The sequence below is a fragment of the Orcinus orca genome, chromosome 9 (genome assembly GCF_937001465.1).
Source record: "Orcinus orca chromosome 9, mOrcOrc1.1, whole genome shotgun sequence".
Taxonomy (NCBI): Eukaryota; Metazoa; Chordata; class Mammalia; order Artiodactyla; family Delphinidae; genus Orcinus; species Orcinus orca.
The window spans coordinates 13,689,339-13,708,984 of NC_064567.1; the positions used below are offsets into that span (position 1 = coordinate 13,689,339).

Consider the following 19,646-nt stretch of genomic DNA (forward strand, 5'->3'; position numbering starts at 1 on the left):
AGGCCTAAGCCATTTTGAGATCTAGGCCTGGACACAATGCTTGCCCTTGAACAGGTCTCAGTAATTATGGTCTTAAGGGAACAAAAGAACAAACTGTCATTAGGCAAGAGAAGTAACAAGAGCAAAGATAACAAATCAGTTGTAAAGACTCCCAGTTCTGTTTCAATGGTAAAGACTAGTCTGAAGCACTTACTTGAGCTGTTTTGCAGAATTTAAACCCCCCTCAGGTGCTCAACCACCAGATAAACTGGAACCTAAGGGATGATACTGTTGACTTTTCTGAACCTCATGACTTCAATTAACTAAAGCTTGGGCTCTGTCAACTTGGCCCCAATTCTATGCTGACTTCTGCTCAAGCCCTTTCATGAACATGCACTTACCCTTAGCTTAAAACTTCCCCAATTTTGCTGTTTGGGGAGACAGTGCTTTGCGAAAGCTCTCCCGTGTTCTCCTTACTTGCTGCAGGTAATAAATCCTTCCTTCTCCCAGTCGATCTTTGGCTTGGTTGTATCTTTTGGCTCAACACCCAACCAAGAAACGAACCCAGTTTTCGGATAATAGCATCATCCTTCCTTTCTTTTTTAAAACATGTTATTTTTATTACAAAACAATACTAAAACCACAATTAAAATTTAAAAGTTAAGGGAATTCCCTGGCGGTCCAATGGTTAGGACTCAGTGCTTTCATGGAGGGTGGGGCCCAGGTTCAATCCCTGTTCCAGGAACTAAGATCCCACAAGCCTCATGGTGTGGCCAAAAATAAATAAATAAATAAAATTTAAAAGTTAAATTAAAAATAAAATTTTATTAATAATTTTTTACAGAATTAAAAAAATTTACCCAGCAATCCCACCACTGGGTATATACCCAGAGATAAACATAATTCAAAAAGACACATGCACCCCAGTGTTCATTGCAGCACTATTTACAATAGCCAGGACATGGAAGCAACCTAAGTGTCCATCCACAGATGAATGGATAAAGAAGATGTGGCACATATATACAGTGGAATATTACTCAGCCATAAAAAGGAACGAAATTGGGTCATTTGTAGAGACGTGGATGAACCTAGAGACTGTCATACAGAGTGAAGTAAGTCAGAAAGAGAAAAACAAATATTGTATGTTAACACATATATGTGGAATCTAGAAAAATGGTACAGGTGAACCGGTTTGCAGGGCAGAAACAGAGACAGAGATGGAGAGAACAAACGTACTGACACCAAGGCGGGGGGAGGGGGGGAATGAACTGAACTGGGAGATAGGGATTGACATGTACACACTAATACGTATAAAATAGATAACTAATAAGAACCTGCTGTATAAAAATAATTTTTTTAAAAGAATTAAAAGAACAATTAAACTCCGGGAGAAGACTTGTCCCTCATCCCATCCCCTAATTAATTCATTCTTACTTGTCTGTCTTACTATCTACGCTTGATCCATACACTTAATAGATTTTTGCACTTTCGTAGGAACACTATAAATAGAATTTTACGTTCATTTCAAGTTAATGTGATACTATATCTCCCCCCACAATTCTTCCGCCCCTCAACTTTCCTTTCCCACTTTCCCTGTACCTCCTACTGCGTACTCTCTACAACCAGTGTCAGTGCCAACAGCACTGGGTCCTTCCTCAGCTGTCTCGACGCCCATTCAAAAATATCCCGCCACATTCACACACAAATGGGATTCTCTTCTTGCTATCGATTTAAACTTTTTTTTTTTTTTTTGCGGTACGCGGGCCTCTCACTGTTGCGGCCTCTCCCCCGCCGCTGAGCACAGGCTCCGGACGCGCAGGCTCAGCGGCCATGGCTCACGGGCCCAGCCGCTCCGCGGCACGCGGGATCCTCCCAGACCGAGGTACGAACCCGCGTCCCCCGCATCAGCAGGCGGACCCCCAACTCATTGCGCCACCGGGAAAGCCCTAAACATTTTTATACAGCTTTCTTTTTTCACTTAACAACACATCGTGGATGTCTCTCTAGGTCAATAGGCAGAGATTCAATGCACGCTGGTTCGAGCTGTGTTAACAGTCTGGACAACGATCAACCGCGTTGCTCCCAGAACCCTTCCCCCTCCACACAAACGCTTTTATACATAACTTCTTTACCGTTCCTTTGACTTCTAGAAGATTCTCAGAAGAAAGATTTCTGGGTCAAAGGTGACGCACATTAAACATGTTAATTAATTAATTAATTTATATTTGCGGTACGCGGGCCTCTCACTGCTGTGGCCTCTCCCATTGCGGAGCACAGGCTCCGGACGCGCAGGCTCCGGACGCGCAGGCTCAGCGGCCATGGCTCACGGGCCCAGCCGCTCCGCGCGCGGCATGTGGGATTTTCCCGGGCCGGGGCACGAACCCGTGTCTCCTGCATCGGCAGGCGGACTCCCAACTACTGCGCCACCAGGGAAGCCCCATTAAACATTTTGATAACTATTCCGGGATTACTTTCCCAAAGGGCTCTAACACTTCACATTTCCATCAGCGACGCTTGTGAGGGTCCCTGTGCCCCCAATGGCCTTTAATATTCCACCTTCACTCAGCAGGGGTGGGGAGAAACGGCTTTTATTTTTAAAAGGATATACCCTTTCATGTTTAAAATAAGGGATTCACTGCCTGCACTGAAAAGAAGGCTAACACTTAAGCCCGTTTTCCAATTCAGCGTGATTGCTTTCCCCTGGCGAAGCCCCTGTTCCTCTTCCCAGTTTCCCTGAGCGTCGTCTAGAGTTCGGCTTCCGCGACGCAGCCCGGCCGTTTGCAGGTGGGCGTTCCCTGCCGCGCCGCCTAGCGCCGGGGGCAAAGGTGCGGGGTCAGCTAGCCGCGCTACTTCCCGAGGCCGGACTCTGAGGGGGCGGCGCGCGCTCCCGGGCGGCCCCACCCCCCCTCGTCCAGGCGAAGGCGCTTCGAGAACGCCGAGCGCGGCCCCCAAGGCTGTGGTGACTCTTATTCTTTCACCACTTTGAGGGACCCGGCGACGAATCCCCGGGACGCCAAAGAAGCGGCTGCGGACTTCCGACGGGGAGGGCGTGAGGCCTAGAGCCGCTGGGGGTGCTGGGGCCGGAAGGAGACGAGCCCCGCTCAGCTGTGGGCCGGGGGCGTGGCGAGGCCGGATTCTGTTTCCCCCCAGGCCCTGAGGAGCTTTCGGTTTCATTTCCGGCCGGCGTCTCCACCTCGCGGGAACCGCCCACGCCCCTCCAGTCCCAGGCTCGACGGCCATGGCTCCCGACGCCGTCCTCCGTGAGGTGACCCAGGCGCTGTGCGCGGCCGGGGGCGCCTTGGAGCTGGAGGAGCTGCGGCGCCGCTTGCGGGCGAGCGTCGGCGGGGACGTGCTGGAACGGCTGTTGCGGGAGCGCGGGCGCTTGGCGGTGGCGCGGCGGGCGGCCGGGGACGGCGCGGCGGCCGTCGAGCGTCTGGTGCTGGCCGTATCGCCGCTGCGCGTGTGCGGCGCGTACCAGGGCTCGAAGCCGAGCTGCGTGGGGCTCTGCGCTCAGCTGCACCTCTGCAGGTTCGTGTTCTACGGCAAGTGCAAGATCCTGAGGGACAGGTAAGGCGCTGCGCCCCGGAGCCCGACGAGGGGAGACGGCCTCTTCGCTCCCAGCCCGGTCGTGGCCCTTCGTAAATTCGGGGGCGACAGTGAGGTGGCTGTTCCCTGGCCTCTCCCCGGAATTCCCGTCAGCGAACATTTATCGAGCATTTACTGAATACCCGGAACTGTGCGCCGGACTCCGCGTCGAGCGGTGTCCTCTGGGCCCCCGCGGTCTCGGAGAGCGACTTAGAGCCCAGCAGGGGGTGGGACTCCCTGGGAGGGGCAGTACCGGGGTGGGGCTGGAGGGCGTTGGCCGAGGGAAGAGGGAGGGAGCTCCAGAAGGGAAGGGGCTGCGGCTGACTTCTGCTCGGAGCTCCAGAGCGCCCCGGGCCCCAGAGCTGGCCGCGAGGGCCCACGCAGAGGCGGGTTCTGTGCCCAGCAGCCGAAGGACTCTTCTGAAACCTTTCTCACTTGCTTACAAGCCGGCAGTGGCTTCTGCTGCATTTAGAATAAAATGCAAGCTCCTTACCGTCGCCCCCCGTGTCCCTCAGGGAACTGGTCCCTGCCGGCCCTCCATCCTGGTCCCCTCCGTTGATGCCTTTCTGGTCCTGGAACACTCCCAGTCTATCTCGTGACCTCTGCTCTCCTGGACCGCCTTTCCTGGTTTGCCTGCTGTATCGTTCAGGACTCAGGCATCACTTTTCTTCCTCTCCATCACATTGTTCCGTTTACTTTTCTCATAGCGCCCGTCATGGCCGCGCATTCCTTCAGTAGAACTGAAAACTCGGAGAGCAGGGGCCCCTCTGTCTTGGCCCTGGCTGGCCTTTTCCGGCCCTCAGCTCTGTGCTCTGCGCCTGGCAGGTGCTCAGTGAGATTTGTGGAGTGGATTAATGAGGTTAATGCTAAAGAATTTGGACCTCACCCTGAAGGTGATGGGGCCCGTCAAATGGCAGGCGAGTAGCCATCAGGTGTGCGTTTGAGGAAGAGATCTTAGTGGTGCGGGTGCTTATTTAGAGGAGGATGTGATGCAGACCTGTTTGGAAGCTAGCCCCGTTATTTAGAAGAATTAGTTTCTTTTCTTTTTTCTGCCGTAACATGGTGAACATTATTTGTTGCTCACATGAGGTCTAAGGGTAAGGTTTAATAGTCAGCATGGGGTAGGGACCTTGATGTACGCAGTCATTTAGGGACCCAGGCTGGCGGACCTAGACTCTGCCCTCCTCAACCCATGGCTCCTAAGGCCATCTGGGTATCAGGTTACGAGGAGCAGGTGGAGGAGATGGAAAGTAGAGAGCTGGTGGGAGGTTTTTATGGGCCGGGTCTGGAATGGTAGCTATCTTTCTGTCCATGGCACCTGCACCACAGGATGTCTCATGACTCTTCCTGGGTGCAGGGGGAGCTGGGAGATGTGATCCCTGGGAAGCACCCTGAAGAGGAAGGGACGTGTGTGTGAGGAATTTGGGAGAGTTGGTGAGAGGGTGGTGACAGGATCCAAGAGGCGATGACTCATTTTTCTTTATTAGTGTTGACACAGAGCTGACTTCCCTTTCTTACTGTTGATAGAAAGCAGGAGAGGGTTTTGTTTCAAAGTGTGCCCAGGGGGTAGCTATCCAGGTCTGAAGCTTGGGAGGATCACCAGGGCCCTGAGATGCTAGTTTTGGGACTTGCTGGGCAGTGTATGCCATGGCTGCAGCACCAGGAGTGGGTTTGATCCCGGTGGAGGCTGAGAGTGGAGGGAGCCCTGGGGCAGTCGGGCCCGCAGGGGGAGCTGGTGGAGAGGCAGCACCTCCGGGCGGGCGGAAGGAGGGCACACCTGGAGAGGAAGGCAGACACAATAAATGGTGGATGGAGGGACCTAATGATGGGGACCACTGGTGGGCCTTATTAATGTCCGTAGTGGGTAAAATAAAGATGGCAACCCTATTAGGCTAATTCCCAAAATTTGGGGTCAGATTTTATTTGTCTTGGAAATCTGATATTTACTGGCCTGGTTGATCCGGAGTTTTCTTCTTTTTTCTCTCTTCCTTGTGGTTTACACAGGACAGTTTGTTGAACCTTCCTTCTCTGGCTGTTTCTGGGTTGCATAAGGGAGAGTGGGTGTGGTCAGCTGTACATTCTATACTTTCCCTGTGAAGTTACTTGTCTTCCTCAACCACAGGGTCAGCTGTCTCAGAAGTAGATCATCACTGCTGCTTTTGTTCATTGGCGACAGTTGGGGAGGGTCCCAGGTCCCCAGTTCCATCCTGTGCTTAGGGGGCAGTGAGCACAGTGGTTCAGAGCCCAGCTCCAAGGCAAGCCTGCCTTGTCTCTACCCTGGCTCTGCTCCTTGCCCGCTGAGTGATCTTGGGCAAATTAGTTTTTATCTGAGCCTCAGTTCCCTCATCTGCAAAATGGGATAGTATTACCCACCTTATAGGCTTGTTGAGGACAGTACGAGTTAACTCACGAAACATTTAGGCAAACCCTAAACGTTTAGGCAAACCCATTTAGGCAAAATGAAACCAAACATTTAGGCAAACCTTGGTTTGTGGGAGATGCCCAATGAGTTTTAGTAGCCATCATCATCATCGTAATTACCAAGCCCCTCTGCCTAGAATGTTCTTCCCTGCTCTCCGTGCCTGGTTCCTCAACCCTAAGTATTTGGCTCAGGTTTTATACCTTCCAGACACCATCCCTTGATTGCTTCCCCCACTTCTGTCAGGCTCAGGTGCCCCCTCTCTGCGCTGATGCATCCTGCGCATAGCTGACCTTGCATTTCCCACAGCATTTTAGAGTCATCTCATTGTGTCTCCACTAGAGAGAAGGACAGGAGTTGGATGACTCCAAGGTTTTCAGCCTGTGCAGTGGAAGAGGGAAGTTGCCCTTTACTAAGATGGGGGAGCCCATGGGAGGCGCAGGTTTGGGGGAGTAGATCCAGGGGTTCAGTTTTCTTTTGAGATGCTTATCATAGGTATGGCAGTGTCTTGAGTCAAGCAAATGCTATTTACCTGACTCTTCTGGGTCCTGTTGACTCAGGTGATCATTTGAAGGCTTATCTTTGGATCATTGGGGCGTGGTGCCAGTGCCTGGCTCACAGAGAGTGTTCAAGAGGGGCTTGTTGATCAAAAGAATGCAGGAGGGGAGCAGAAAAAAGGGCTGGGCCTCAGTAGTGGTGTGTGTGTGTTTGTGTGTGTGTGTGTGTGTGTGTACACGCCTGTATCCACACTCATTTATTCAGCCAATGTTAAATGCCAGTAAGTGCCCAGAGACTGGCACGCTGTGACTCTGGGGGAATGGCTCCATCATTCTCATCAAAAACCTGCTGAGAGGTGCTTGCAAGGCACCATCTCTTCCTTTGTAAATAAGCACTGTGATTTTTCATGGCATAGACATGCTGGTTTTCTCTGGTGCCTCTAAATAATGTCAGGAACTATTCCTGAAAATTTTTCTTAAAGATTGATTTTACCAGCTGTATTAGTTTGCTTGGGTTGCCTTAACAAGGTACCACAGACTGGGTGGCTTAAACAACAGAAACTTATTTTCTCACAGTTCTCAAGGCTAGGAAGTCAGAGTTCAAGGTGTCAGCAGGTTGGTGTCTCCCGACACCAACCTTGGCTTGCAGATGCCTTCTTCTCCCTGTGTCTTTACATGGTCTTCCTTTTGTGTCCTGATCCCCTTTTCTTATAAGGACGCCGGTCAGATTGGATTAGGCCACCCAGTGAACTCATTTTAACTTAATCACCTTTTTGAAAGACTCCAAATACAGTCACTTCTGAGGTACTGGGAGTTAGGACTTCAACATAAGGGTTTTGGGGAGACGTTTCAACTGTGACCCTAGCCCTGCTTCTTTGCAGGAAGGACTGTAGGAACGGTCACAACTTGACGTCCGAACACAACATGCGCGTGCTGAAAACTCAGGGCGTGGACCACCTCAGCTTCAGTGAGCTCTCCGTGCTCTTGTTACAGAACGACCCCTTGCTCTTGCCGGAGGTGAGTGCCAGGAGAGGGTGGGCCTGAGTGTAAGTGATGAGGGAGGGACCAGGAGGTGGGGAGACAGGAAGACATGGCGGAAGAGAGGCCAAGGGCCGCACTGTGATCACTGGGGTCTGCCTGGAGGGAGACCTGGACTGAGCTCCTGGCTCTGCTGATTTTTAGCCCTGAGATCTTGTGCCAACCTTGCTCCCTCTTGAAGCCTCCTTTCCCTCTATGTCAGTTGGGCTGGTACCTCCTTTGCAGGGCTTCTGTGAGGTTGGGGGAGCCCATTTGGCCAGTGGCTGCAGCCAGTTGTTACACAGAGCGGAGGGAGTGAGAGATTCTAGCTGGCCCGTCCCTGTCTAGCAGGACTTAGAAAAATGCAGGTACCACCAGACCCCGGAGGTCTGTGGGGAAGTTTTCTAACTTGGGTTGATGTGAATTCTCATACTGCATTTCAGACAGTAACCACCCACTTGTTTTGAAGCTCACTGCAATGGTCATGGACTAGCTTGAGTCCTAAGAGAAGCGGACACCAAGGTGGGATTGGAAGTGTGAGAGATTTATTGGGGAGGGAGCAGAAGAAGGTGGGGAAGGCTTCAGATGGTGTTGGTGCTCTGACATCTGTGGCAGGAGAAGGGGAAGGAAAGGGACCCGGTAGGAAGAGACCCTGACTGCAGTGCAGTTCTCAGGAAGCTTCTACCCAGCCAGCGAAAAGTTCTGAGCTAAAGTCCCTGTTGGTTGGCATCCTGTGTCTCCCCAGAACAACCTGCCCAGTCATTGGCTGAGAGCAGCCCTTGGGAGCTCCCTCTGTGTAAAGAGGGCGGCTGCAAAGGGCAGCAGCTGGGCCGAGAGTTGCCTGTGCTCTGTGGCAGATCTGAGTGGTCGTTCTGTGGCCAGCACAGGTTCCGTGGGATGCTCTGGCACTGCTTCTTGGATGAGGCAACAGGGATTAGATGGGTATATTTTAATGACAGTGCTTCCTTATTACTCAGTTGGAACCTCCCATTTGAGAAAGATGCTACATAGCAAACGACTGGCACATAACAGGTATTAAGTGTTTTCCTTTGCCTTTTGAAAACTAGTATAGATTTAATTCACCTAACCTTTACTGACAATCCATTACAGACGAGGCACTGGTGGTAAGGAGGTGAAAGACCCTTTCTGCTCTTCCGGGGGGCACAGCTACTGGGTGGGACAGTAGCGGATGATAGCAAGGTGCTGTTGTAGGTGCTTTAGCAGGAGTCAGTGCTCTGGTCTCGGGGGCACAGTTTGGGCACCGGGGAAGGTGCCCTGGAGTAGATGGTGCCTGCTCTGGGTGCTGGAGGGTGAGTGAAGGATGAAGGTGTGGGAAGAGGGAGGCAGAGAACGGGGAGCCTACCTGGTCAGGGCACAGTGTGTAAGTCGGCACGACCTGGATTTAGGGGGAGGGGAGAGAGAAATGTGAAGGTGGAGGCTTAGCCATACAGCCTCCTGTGTCACAGGCAGGAGTTGGGGCGAGGTTGTGTTGGGAGGGTAGGCATTAACTTTTTGGAGTGATCACCTTGTTAGTGGTGTGAGAACTGAATCAGCAGGTGACCGGCCTGGAATGCGCAGCCTCTGTCTCCTGGGGTGTGTGGGGTGCTTCAGGACACAGTTGCCAACACGTGGAGGCTGTGACCAAAAGCTCAGATCCAGGGCAGCTTTCCTGCCAGGTCCGCTACTCTCAGGCTAGCCCCCTTATCAGTTGACCATTTGGGGGCCGCCACCATGAGTTGAGCACCCACTGTGTTCCAGGCATTGTATTAGTCACTTGGTATATTTCTTATTTAATTCTCACAATAGCCCAGCAATGTAGGTGGCATTATTCCCATTTGGGGGATTAAAAAACGGAATCTCAGAGCTGGTGAGTGGCCTGCCCAAGGTCAGACAGCTTGTAAGTGGCAGGATCAAGGTTAGGGCCCAGCTCCCTCTGATCTTTTCCCTCGGGGCTTCCATTTCCAGAAGGGACCCCCTGCTGATCTGGGCCTGGGTTCTGTAGCCCTCTGTTCAGTGTAATGCCTGTGAGTTGAGTGAGTGGGCCCTTGGTGGTCTCTGGTTTAGTTCCCATCTCCAAGAATGTGGAATGTAGAGGAAAAGGAACAGTTGATTCAAGTTCAAGCCCCACCTTACCAACAACCCAGTCCAGCAGGTACTGTATGTGCCAGGTGTGTTAGACAGCTGTGTGACCCAGGGCAAGCCTGTTAGCTTCTCTGAGTCTCATTTTGCACTTGGGAAATGAAAGGGCTGTATTTGGCTTTCTTGAAGATACTTTAAACCCTCAGAGCCTCTTTGACCTGGAATTGGGGAAAAAAAGTGCTGGGAGAAACTGGGCCCTGGGTTAGAGAGAGTTGGTGAATCAGTGGGGGCAGGGGGTAGGTAGCGTGTAAGGTTTGTTAGTAGTGTAAGGTTTGCTGTGTGAGTTACATTAAAATGTTGTTTCATGTGAAGGGAGCAGCTCTGATCAGCTGGATGTACTTTGGATTTTCCCGGTGGAGGGGCTTGTTCTGAGCAGTCCGCTGTCCTCCCCGGGTCCCATTTACCAAGGGCATGTGCTAGCGGCGTCCATCTAGAGTGAGGGGTGTTCTCAGAGCTGTGCGATCAGTGTTGCGATGGGATCGCAGCCTTGGCTAGGTCTCTGGAGGAACCTCTTCCTCTAGTAGGAAGTAGTAGTAGGCTCAGTAAGGAGGTGGTGTTGTGTGAGGCCTTTGTAAGCTGCTGTCTTTTTTCCTTCTCTGTTAACAGATCTGCCTTCATTACAACAAAGGACATGGACCCTATGGCTCTTGTTCCTTTAAAAAGCAATGTGTCAAACTCCACATCTGCCAGTATTTTTCACAGGGTGAATGCAAGTTTGGCACTGGCTGTAAGAGATCCCATGATTTCTCTAATTCTGAGAACCTGGAAAAACTGGAGAAGTTGGGCATGAGGTCAGAGCTGGTGAGCAGGCTGCCTTCCATTTACAGAAATGCTCATGACATCAAGAATAAGAGCTCTCCCTCCATCAGAGTGCCGCCTTCTCCCTGTGTGTCACAGGGGACTTCTGGTAAGGCTCTGGGCTGGGGCTCCTGGATGCCAGCTGACTGCTAAATGGCATGTGTGACTTTGGGCAAGTCTGTGCTGCTTCTAGTAAAATGCAGTTGGCCATCCCCTCCTGGCCAGTGGGGACTGTGAAGATGAGTTGAAGTCAGAGCTGTGAACGAGCAAGACATTCTAAACAAATGCCGACTGGTGTCGAGGGTGGGTGAATTCTCTCTGGGCCTCATCTGCACAGAGATGGGAGATGCTGCTTCTCCCTATCCAGTCTTCCCTCTGCCCCCCTGGAGAGCTTGTTTTCCAGTGAGGGACCCCAGAGTTAATGCCATGCTATACAACTCTGGGGCCATCCTTTGCGTTGCATTCTGTTTATATATATATATATTTTTAATGAGTGAATGAAGCATATTTTATTTACTTACTTATTTTTGAATGAAGCATATTTTAATTTCAGCTTTCTTCTTGACATGAATGGATCTTTTTCGTCACTGCAGATTGACTTTGTTCACCGCTCATCTCTAGGCAGTGCCGACCACAGTAGGCACTGAGACATTTGTTGAATGGATGAATCTGTCAGGACACTTTTTAAAAAAATTTTTTTGAGAAATATCAAGCTTAGTGACAGGCAAATGGGATTTTGAACAGAGATTGTTTATTTAATAAGCATTTCTTGAGTACCTGTTGGTTGGGACGTGAATACCATGGTCCCTCAGGGAGGCTGTGATGCCTTGGTGTCCTTTGGATTTTCACAGTATCTGCTGTAGGCTGGCCATTCTGATGATCCATTTTCTCATTCAACAAATTTGAGTCCTGGCCATGTGCTGGCCACTGTCCTGGGCCTTGTTTATACCTTAGTGACTGTGAGCCGTGGCTCCCCCCCACTTGTTAGCTGTAGTGATAATCTAGGATTTTTAATAGAACACTTCCTAAAATACCAGTGCCAGGATGACCAGCAAACAAACTTATCACTCTAATCTTACCTGATTTTTATATTTGAAAGTTGTCCTTGTCATATGTTTTTTCTTTACATTTTCTTCAATTATTTTTGGTTAGTTTCTTTCAACAGTAAGAAGCCTAGAAGCAAACAGGTTTTGCTTTAAATAGTTTGTTAAAAGTGTCAATTGGATTATGGCCTTGTTAGAAAGGGAGGGGAGGATACCTGCGCCTGGGGGGAGAGGGAGGCCAGCTCTCAGGCTCCACAGGTGTGGGTTTTAAGGTGCAGCCTGTGGCTGTCTGAGGGGCCTATAAAACAACAAGGGAAGATGAATAACAAAATAGGGAGGGTTTGCTAATGAGTTTTATATGCTTATATGGTGGCAGTTGGGGCCCACCGAAGTGTAATTATTAGGTAATGGCTCATTGAAGCACTTCTAGTAAAGGTAAACTTTGAGAGCACTTGCACGCTCTTGTTATATTACAATATTTGAAAAAAATTATTTATTTTTATTTATTTTGGGCTGCGTTGGGTCTTCACTGCTGTGTGTGAGCTCATTACGGTGGCTTCTTTTGTTGTGGAGCATGGGCTCTAGGCACACGGGCTTCAGTAGTTGTGGCTCGCGGGCTCAGTAGTTGTGGCGCATGGGCCCTAGAGCGCAGGCTCAGGAGTTGTGGCGCACGGGCTTAGTTGCTCCGCAGCATGTGGGATCTTCCTGGACCAGGGCTCCAGCCCGTGTGCCCCGCATTGGCAGGCGGATTCTTAACCACTGCGCCACCAGGGAAGTCCCTACAATTTTTATAATTAACCTAAATTAGGTTTCATTTTGAATTGTGGGCTTTCTGTTTATTGTTATTTTTTTCTTGGTATTGGCACCCGATTCTAATAGTTCATTGACAAGTATTTGCTTTTGCAATCAAATCTAGTTGATAAAATGCAGCCTTCACTTGCTCTCTGGGCTCATCACATCAGTAGATACAGAAGGAAAATGTGTTGGTTAGTGGTTCCCCCCTATTAAAAGAGTGTCCCAGGTTCCACTGTTGAAGGCTTCTGATTGAGTCAATCTGAGGTAGAGCCGGGCACTTCTATTTTTAAACAGGTCTCCTAGTGAATTGGGTGCACAGCCAGAGTTGAGAAAAGACTCACCCCCAGCCCCCAACAATGACATCCTGGATTTGGCAAGCAGCCCTGTGACCTTGGGCTCCCTGATTCCTCCCTAAAAAGCAGAGGGCCCACCTTATGTCTGAGGGTCCTTTCATCCAGAACTTTATAAGATTTTGTGAGGTTGCCTTGCCCACTTTTGCCTCGTGCAGAGGGATGAATGAATCCTTTTTTCTCTCCTTTGTACCTTGAACTACCCCAACTCCGTGTCAGAAGCATCGGTGATACATCTTTGCAGTGTTTCTTTGTAGAAAGAAGAGATGCAGGTTCTGTGTCCCCAAACACTGCCAACCAAGAGGAGAGTGATCAGATTTGCTTATTCCATATCTGGAAACGTTGTACCTTTCAAGGTGAGTCAGGGGAAACCCCTTCATCCACTTGTGGGCGGGATAACTGCTTCTGGTTCCCAGAGCTCTGCTCTGACACCACCCCTCGAGGTCCTCTCCCCGCCGTCCAGAGAGGATCAGGGCATCTTAATTGTGAGCTGGTGGCACTTCAGTGATTTTGTTGAGGAGTTGAGGGTGGTAGGAATTACTTGAGTTTCTAAAGATCAAACTGTAGATGGGGAGCATGACTGTTTGGTTCATGCAGCAAATGAGTGTCAAGTGTTGCCCCTTGGTCAACGTAGCGTGAGGTCAGAGACCTGCAAAGGCACTTGGATGCCCAGTCTAGTGTCCCTTATGGAGGGAGGTTGTAGTCTCAGAGATACCTTAGAACCTAGGAATGCCCTCCCTCAGGAGGAGACACCTGTGTTCACTCTTGGGGGATGAGTATTTATTTAAGTTTGGGGTTTCTCTCCACATTCTCTCTTTTATCAGAAGTAGCAAATCTTGTTTTTTGTGTGGGTGTGGGTGTGAGACTGTATTTTCACTAAACCTTTGTTCTTGCTGCTGTCCTGGGCTTTGATTGAAGAAAGATTCCTTCTCAAATTTGGTGACTCTGCTTAAAAAAAAAAAAAAACAAACGCCAAAACTTCCTGTTTTGTTTTCAGTCTTTAAAAACTACCCAAGCAATTCATGAATACTTTCACTTTGTAAAAGAGTGAAATGATACAGAGTAAAGTCTGAAGTCTTCCTTCAGCCTTCTCTGAAGGTAAACACGTGACGTGTGGTCATATTTGTTTCACATATTTTTCAACAGATGGGAACATGCACATTATTTAATCTGCTTCTTTTACTTAATGGTGTGTCCTTGAGATTTTTTTCTACATTAGTGTGTATGTGTATGTCTACGGGGATTTTAAAAACAACTTTGTAGTATTTGATTAGAGTGATTTTTTTCCCTTGAGCATCTGAGTACATGTGTGTATTTCCATAGATAGATTCCTGGAAATGGAATACTAGGTCAAGGAATATGTGCTGTATATATACGTATATATGTGTGTTTGTGTGTGTGTGTGTGTGTGTGTGTGTGTGTGTATATATGTGTATATATATGTGTATATATATATATATATATAGCCTTAAAAATCAACATTAGTTATAATTTACATACAATAAAATGCACCCATTTTAAGTATACGCTTTGAGTTTTGGTAAGTATGTTTGCCCCTGTAACTATCACTATAATCTAGATACGGAACAGTTCTCTCATTCCAAAAATCCCCCTTATGCCCCTATACAGTCGATCCTCACCTCCCAGTTTCCCGACCCAAGGCAATCCTGATCTACTTTCTGTTGATGTAGAGTAGATGTGTGTTTTCCAGAATTTTATATAAATGTAATCATACAGCATGTATTCTCCTGTTGCATGGATTAACTACAAGTTGTTTATCCATTTATATGTTGATGAACATTTAGGTTTCCAGTTTTGGGCTTTTATAAATAAAGCCTCTATCAGTATTCATGTACAAGTTTTCATGTGGATGTATGTCTTCCTCTCTTGGGTAAAGACCTAGAAGTGGAATGTCTGATCATATGATAAATGTGTGTTTAACATTACGAGATACAGCCAGACTGTCTTCCAAAGTGGATATATTTCGCCTTCCCACCAGCAGTGTGTGAGTGTTTTGGTTGCTCTACATCCTTGTCAACACTTGGTATTGTCAGTCCTATAAATTTTAGCCATCCTAGCAAATGAGTAATATCTCATTGTGGCTTTCATTTGCATTTCCCTGATGAGTAATGATATTTAACATTTATTTTCATGTGCCTGTTGGCCATTTGTATGTCTTCTGTGAAGTATCTGTTTAAATCTTTTGCCTATTTTACAGGCAGATAACAGTTTTGTTAAGATATTAAGTATATTTCATATAGTATACAATTCACCCATTTAATAGTTTTTAATATAGTCAGAGTTGTGCAACCATCATCACAGTCGATATTAGAACATTTTCATCACCTCCAAAGAAATCCATAACCATTAGCAGTCACTACCCATTCTTTCCTCCCCCCAGCTCCTGGCATTTACATTATGTCTCTGGGTTTGCCTGGATATTTCATATAAATGGAATCATACAACGTGTGGTCTTTTGTGACTGTTTGGCCCATTTTTTTATTGGGTGGTTTGATCTCTCATTATTGACTTCTAGTAGTTTTGAATATTCTTTATTCATGTCTTTGTCAGATATAGGTATTGAAAATATATTCTCCCAGTCTGTGTCTTTCATGTTCATTTTTTTTTTTTTTACAGTATCTTTGGAAGAATATGTTTTATGTTGATGTCCATTTAATATATTTTTTAATGGTTTGTGTTTTTTGTGCCCTAAAAATCTTTGTCTCTTCCAGGCCCAGGAAAATGTCTCTCCTATGGTTTTTTTTTTTTTTTTCCCAGAAGTTTATAGGCTTAGCTTTTATGTTTAGGTCTGGTTGTTTCTCTTGATCTGTTTTCTCCAAAAATTATTTCCTTAGGGCTTGATTCTTCTGTGTGAGTTAGCTGCCTGTCTGTGTTATTTTCCTCGTGTGTTGGGTGGCTCTTGGTTGTGTGCCCATGTTGGTACTCAAATCCCTGTGCCTACTGGTGGAGGCCGATTCTGATTCCAGGCTTAATGGGGAAGAGGCGGTAAGTCTTGCTTGGTTGCGGGGGCTGCTAGCGTATGTTCGAAGGTCAGGGCGGGGGCTTTGATGGCTTTCTCGCATGCTTCTCTCTCCAGCCCCTATATCCACACCCACGTGTTCCATGGGACAAAGAACAAGGTTGCTGGGCACAAGCAAGGCACTGATGGGGCACTTGCTCCACTGGGTCCTGATTCCTCTCAGTGCTCTTGTCCAGGTGTCTTTCTTGCTCCTTGTTACATCTGACTCTGAGTTTGTGAAGCCCCCAGCTCCTTCCTACTTCTGGGGTGGCTCTCTTCTGCATATTCTGCATGTATTTTTCTCTCTTTGTTGGTTTGGTTCTTACTGCTTCATATTTTTAGGAATTCTTTAGTAATTCTGGTCTTTTGATGGTACTTCTGTTTTCCAGTGCTTTTGGATTTCTTCTTCTCTGTGATCTGTCATTTTAAGGGAAGTAGGGAGAAAGGGGATGTGGATGTGGGTACTTTGCCAATTTGATTTGGTTTCTGTGACTAACCTTCTAGAAAACCTAGACTTGGGAATGCAGCAGTGAGGTGGGGAACATTGGAAGAAGGGAGGGAAACTGAGAGACGGGACAGAAGGACCAGGAAAGTTGTAGCAGAGAAGGGGCTTTACACCCCCAGCGCTGAGCTAGGACTCCGCTCTTGCCATCTTCATGGCTGCAGTGGCCTGCGTGGCATCCTCCTCCTCAGGGCACCTGCCAGCTTGTGAGCAGCATGGGCTCCATGCTCAGGTTGGATTAAGAGCTAGAAGCCTCAGGCCTCACAGTGCCTTCCGCTGGCCCCTATGTCCTTCCCAAGGAAGTGTCAGCCTGGAGAGGGGTGGGTGGTGCTCCTACCCTGACAGGTGCCTTCTTAAGGGGAGAGCCTTTCTTCAGGTTGTCCAGGACTCACCTGTGCTGGGCTGTATAGCTGAGCGACTGAACACTCATTCCTCATCATTTCCCTTAGTGCCCCTTAGGAGGAAACAGGAAATCTTATTTGGTCGTGACCTCTGGACCACAGCTGTGACCTTATCTCTTCAGGTCGAGCCCCTGGTTATCACTTTATTGTCCACACCCCTGGTCAGGAGTCTAAGAGGGCTCCGTTTGGCCTGGTGTGAGCCATCCCTGCCCTAACTCTGGACAGGTCAGGACATCCTGACTCCCCAGTGGGGCTGTTTCCAGCCTGGTTGAACTTGGCAGAGATTTCCTTGGTTGGGGTCCCTCCTCCTGTTCTCTAAGCCCTGTCGGCCTGGCCCCAGGCCTGGTCTTTGACAAGCCCAGGCCGTCTCCCCACTTCCTCCCCGGTCCCTGCCACCCCATTGCTTCCTGGCAGGGTCTCTGGGAAAGAAGTGGCATTAAGACTTGCCTGAAAGACTGCGTACGATGTTAGAAAATTTTAATTTTTTTCAGATGTCAAGTTAGCCATGCTTTACTGTTACTATTTTGAAAGATGAATTAAAAATGTACAAAAGACAGTAAGAAATGTCTTCATCACAACCCTTTTCCCCAGCACCCAGATTCCCTTCAGAAACAGTCATTATTACTAGTTCCTTGAATATTTTTCCATCAAGATTTTATACAAGCACAAGTGTGTATGTTTAGTCTTTCTCTTTACACAGGTGCACTCTATGAACGCTCTTTTGTATCTTTTTTCACTTAACTAGATGTTTAATTTTTTGGACTATATATTTTTGCGGTTCAAAATTCAAAACAAATCTCTCCTCATAACTTTGTGCTGTGCCACCCAGTCCTCCCATCGCCCCCACCCCCCCCCACACAGCAAGGAATAATGTGTGCATATATGTGTATTTAGTCCGAGTCTGGCTAATCTTGTTTTTTCTGTTCTTTTACCCAAATAGAGGCATTCCACACCTATGTATCTTTCTATCTAATAGTATAAATCCTGCAGGTGTCAGTGTGAAGATTCCCATTGCTCTTCTTTCGTGTCTCTCTTTCCTCTCACAACATTCCTCCGTCAGGATGTACCAGAACCTCACAGTCTGTTGAAAGGTAGAGGGAGGGTGTGGGCAGCATTCCAGGTGAGCGGCTGGCATGAGCCAAGGCAAGGTGGGCAGGAAGTGCTAGGAGGTACAGGCCCTGGGAGCACACGGAAGGCATGGGGGAGTAGTTGGATGGAAACCGTAGACCCGGGCTGTGTGTACAATGCCTTTGGGGGGTGGGGTGTGTTGAGGAGGGGTGAGTAACTTAGCAGCCAGAAAGATCAAGGTGGGCTGAAACCACACTGCTGACCCACCTGCTGTAGGAGCTGCTGGGGTTGGGATGGTTCTGGTAGAGACGAACCTGCTCCCGTTTCTGGTGTGATCACGCCCCATCCAAGTGTCACGTGTATAGCAGTAATGCACCGACAGACTGCCCCTGCAGACATGGAGCCTTCGACCGTCTATCTCATGATCAGCTTCTTTACTCTCATGACATGAAATTCATACATAATGTAACCCACCAACACACAGTTTTTAAAAAATCAGTTTAATGTGTTTAATGTCCTATTAACAAGGGAGACATAAAAGGAAAGTGTATATCCTAAAATGCATAGTGTTTGGTATCTAAATGCTCAGGTATGACTGCATTAAAAAAGGCTCCCTCACAGATTTCCAGAATGTTCCCAGGTCAGCAGGCAGCCCCATACCCTTTGAGAACCGTGGGACTGGGCCAGGCTGTGTATTGCCAGTGTGCTCAATTCTTTATATCTTTATTTCAGAGAGGTGCAGTAGAGTTCACTTCCATTTGCCATATCGGTGGCAAGTCTTAGATGGAGGCTCGTGGAAGGATCTGAACAAAATGTACCTTATTGAAGAGGCCTATTGCAATCCTGCAAGAAATGGGTATGAAATATGTCACTTGTGTCTGCTTTGTGCCTGGGCTTTTGTGTGTGGTACGGGAAGTTTAGACACAGAAGGGTTTAGTTTTGATGGGCTTCATACACAGACGCACACACACAGAGTAAGGAGGCGGGAAGCTCCCTGCACGAAATTGGGAGTTGATGGTCCTGCTGGTGGCTGGTGCCCTTGTTGCCCCATCTTCCTCTTTTTTCACGGAGGAGCTATGGGGAGAGAAGGGGTGGGTACCAAGTAAGTTCTGAATTATTTGATGCTGGGATTGATCATGTAAATATATCCTCATTGATTAGTCCAGAAAAGGAAGAGGCAATCATTTGTGAAATTTACAGCCTTTGCCTGTAAAGTCATACAGCTGAACTACTGTTTATTGTTCAACCTTTTTTATTTTCATAAGTATGTCCTAGTATTTTCACTTAGTCAGTTGAGAGTAAATGGGGAAGTCCTGGGTAGCCTTATTTTCAAATCTTGGATTAAACTTGCTAAAATGTGTTGCCAAGAAGAGAATTTGAGCCCGTTTTTTGAGTGGATAAAATAAATTTGTGCTTAGGGTGCAATTATATGCAAATTGCTACTGGTAAAGCATGTGAAACAAATTATCCCCCTTCAGAAGATTAAGTGGCTCACATAACCAGCTCTTACCTACGTCCCCCCTTTCTTTCTCTTCCCTTTTTTTTGAGGCTTTTTAAGTTAAAATTTATACTCGGTGACATGCACAGATATTAAGTATATAGTTCAGTGAGTTTTGAGGAAGGTATGTACGCTTGCAGTAGCCAACGCTCTGATCCAGCTGTAGATCATTTTCATCACCCAGAAGGTCCCCTCCTACCCCCTTCCAGTCAGTGCCTACCCTGTAAACCACTGCTGTTCCAACGTCTGTCAGCACAGATAGTCTCTCCTGTCCTTGAACCTCATCTGAATGGAGCTACTCTGGACTGTTGCCTGGAGGCTTCTCTCAGGGCTCTGTTTTTGACGCTCCTCCCGGGCCATGTGTGTGCAGGCTTCCTTGGGGTAGGCGTTCAGGGGTGCGCCTGCTGGGAGGTAGGCTGGTCCCTCCTCAGTTCTGCCAGGGGATGCCAGATTCTTTTCCACAGTGATTGTACTGCACATTTGGTGTAGTCTGACGTCTGCGCTTTTCTAGTCTTCGGTGTAAAATAAGGTCTCCA

General features: G+C 48.2%; 1 protein-coding gene across 1 annotated transcript in view; it reads left to right on the forward strand.

The window, feature by feature from the left end:
- The first annotated feature begins 3,215 nt into the window (after positions 1–3,215).
- PARP12 (poly(ADP-ribose) polymerase family member 12) overlaps positions 3,216–19,646 on the forward strand; it is a 43,991-nt gene continuing 27,560 nt past the window's right edge. The window contains exons 1-5 of the mRNA XM_004272140.4: positions 3,216–3,546; positions 7,362–7,497; positions 10,243–10,543; positions 12,880–12,978; positions 18,345–18,468. Of these exons, the coding sequence (XP_004272188.1) occupies positions 3,218–3,546; positions 7,362–7,497; positions 10,243–10,543; positions 12,880–12,978; positions 18,345–18,468 (989 nt within the window). The 5' untranslated portion in view covers positions 3,216–3,217. The remainder of the gene's footprint in view (positions 3,547–7,361; positions 7,498–10,242; positions 10,544–12,879; positions 12,979–18,344; positions 18,469–19,646) is intronic.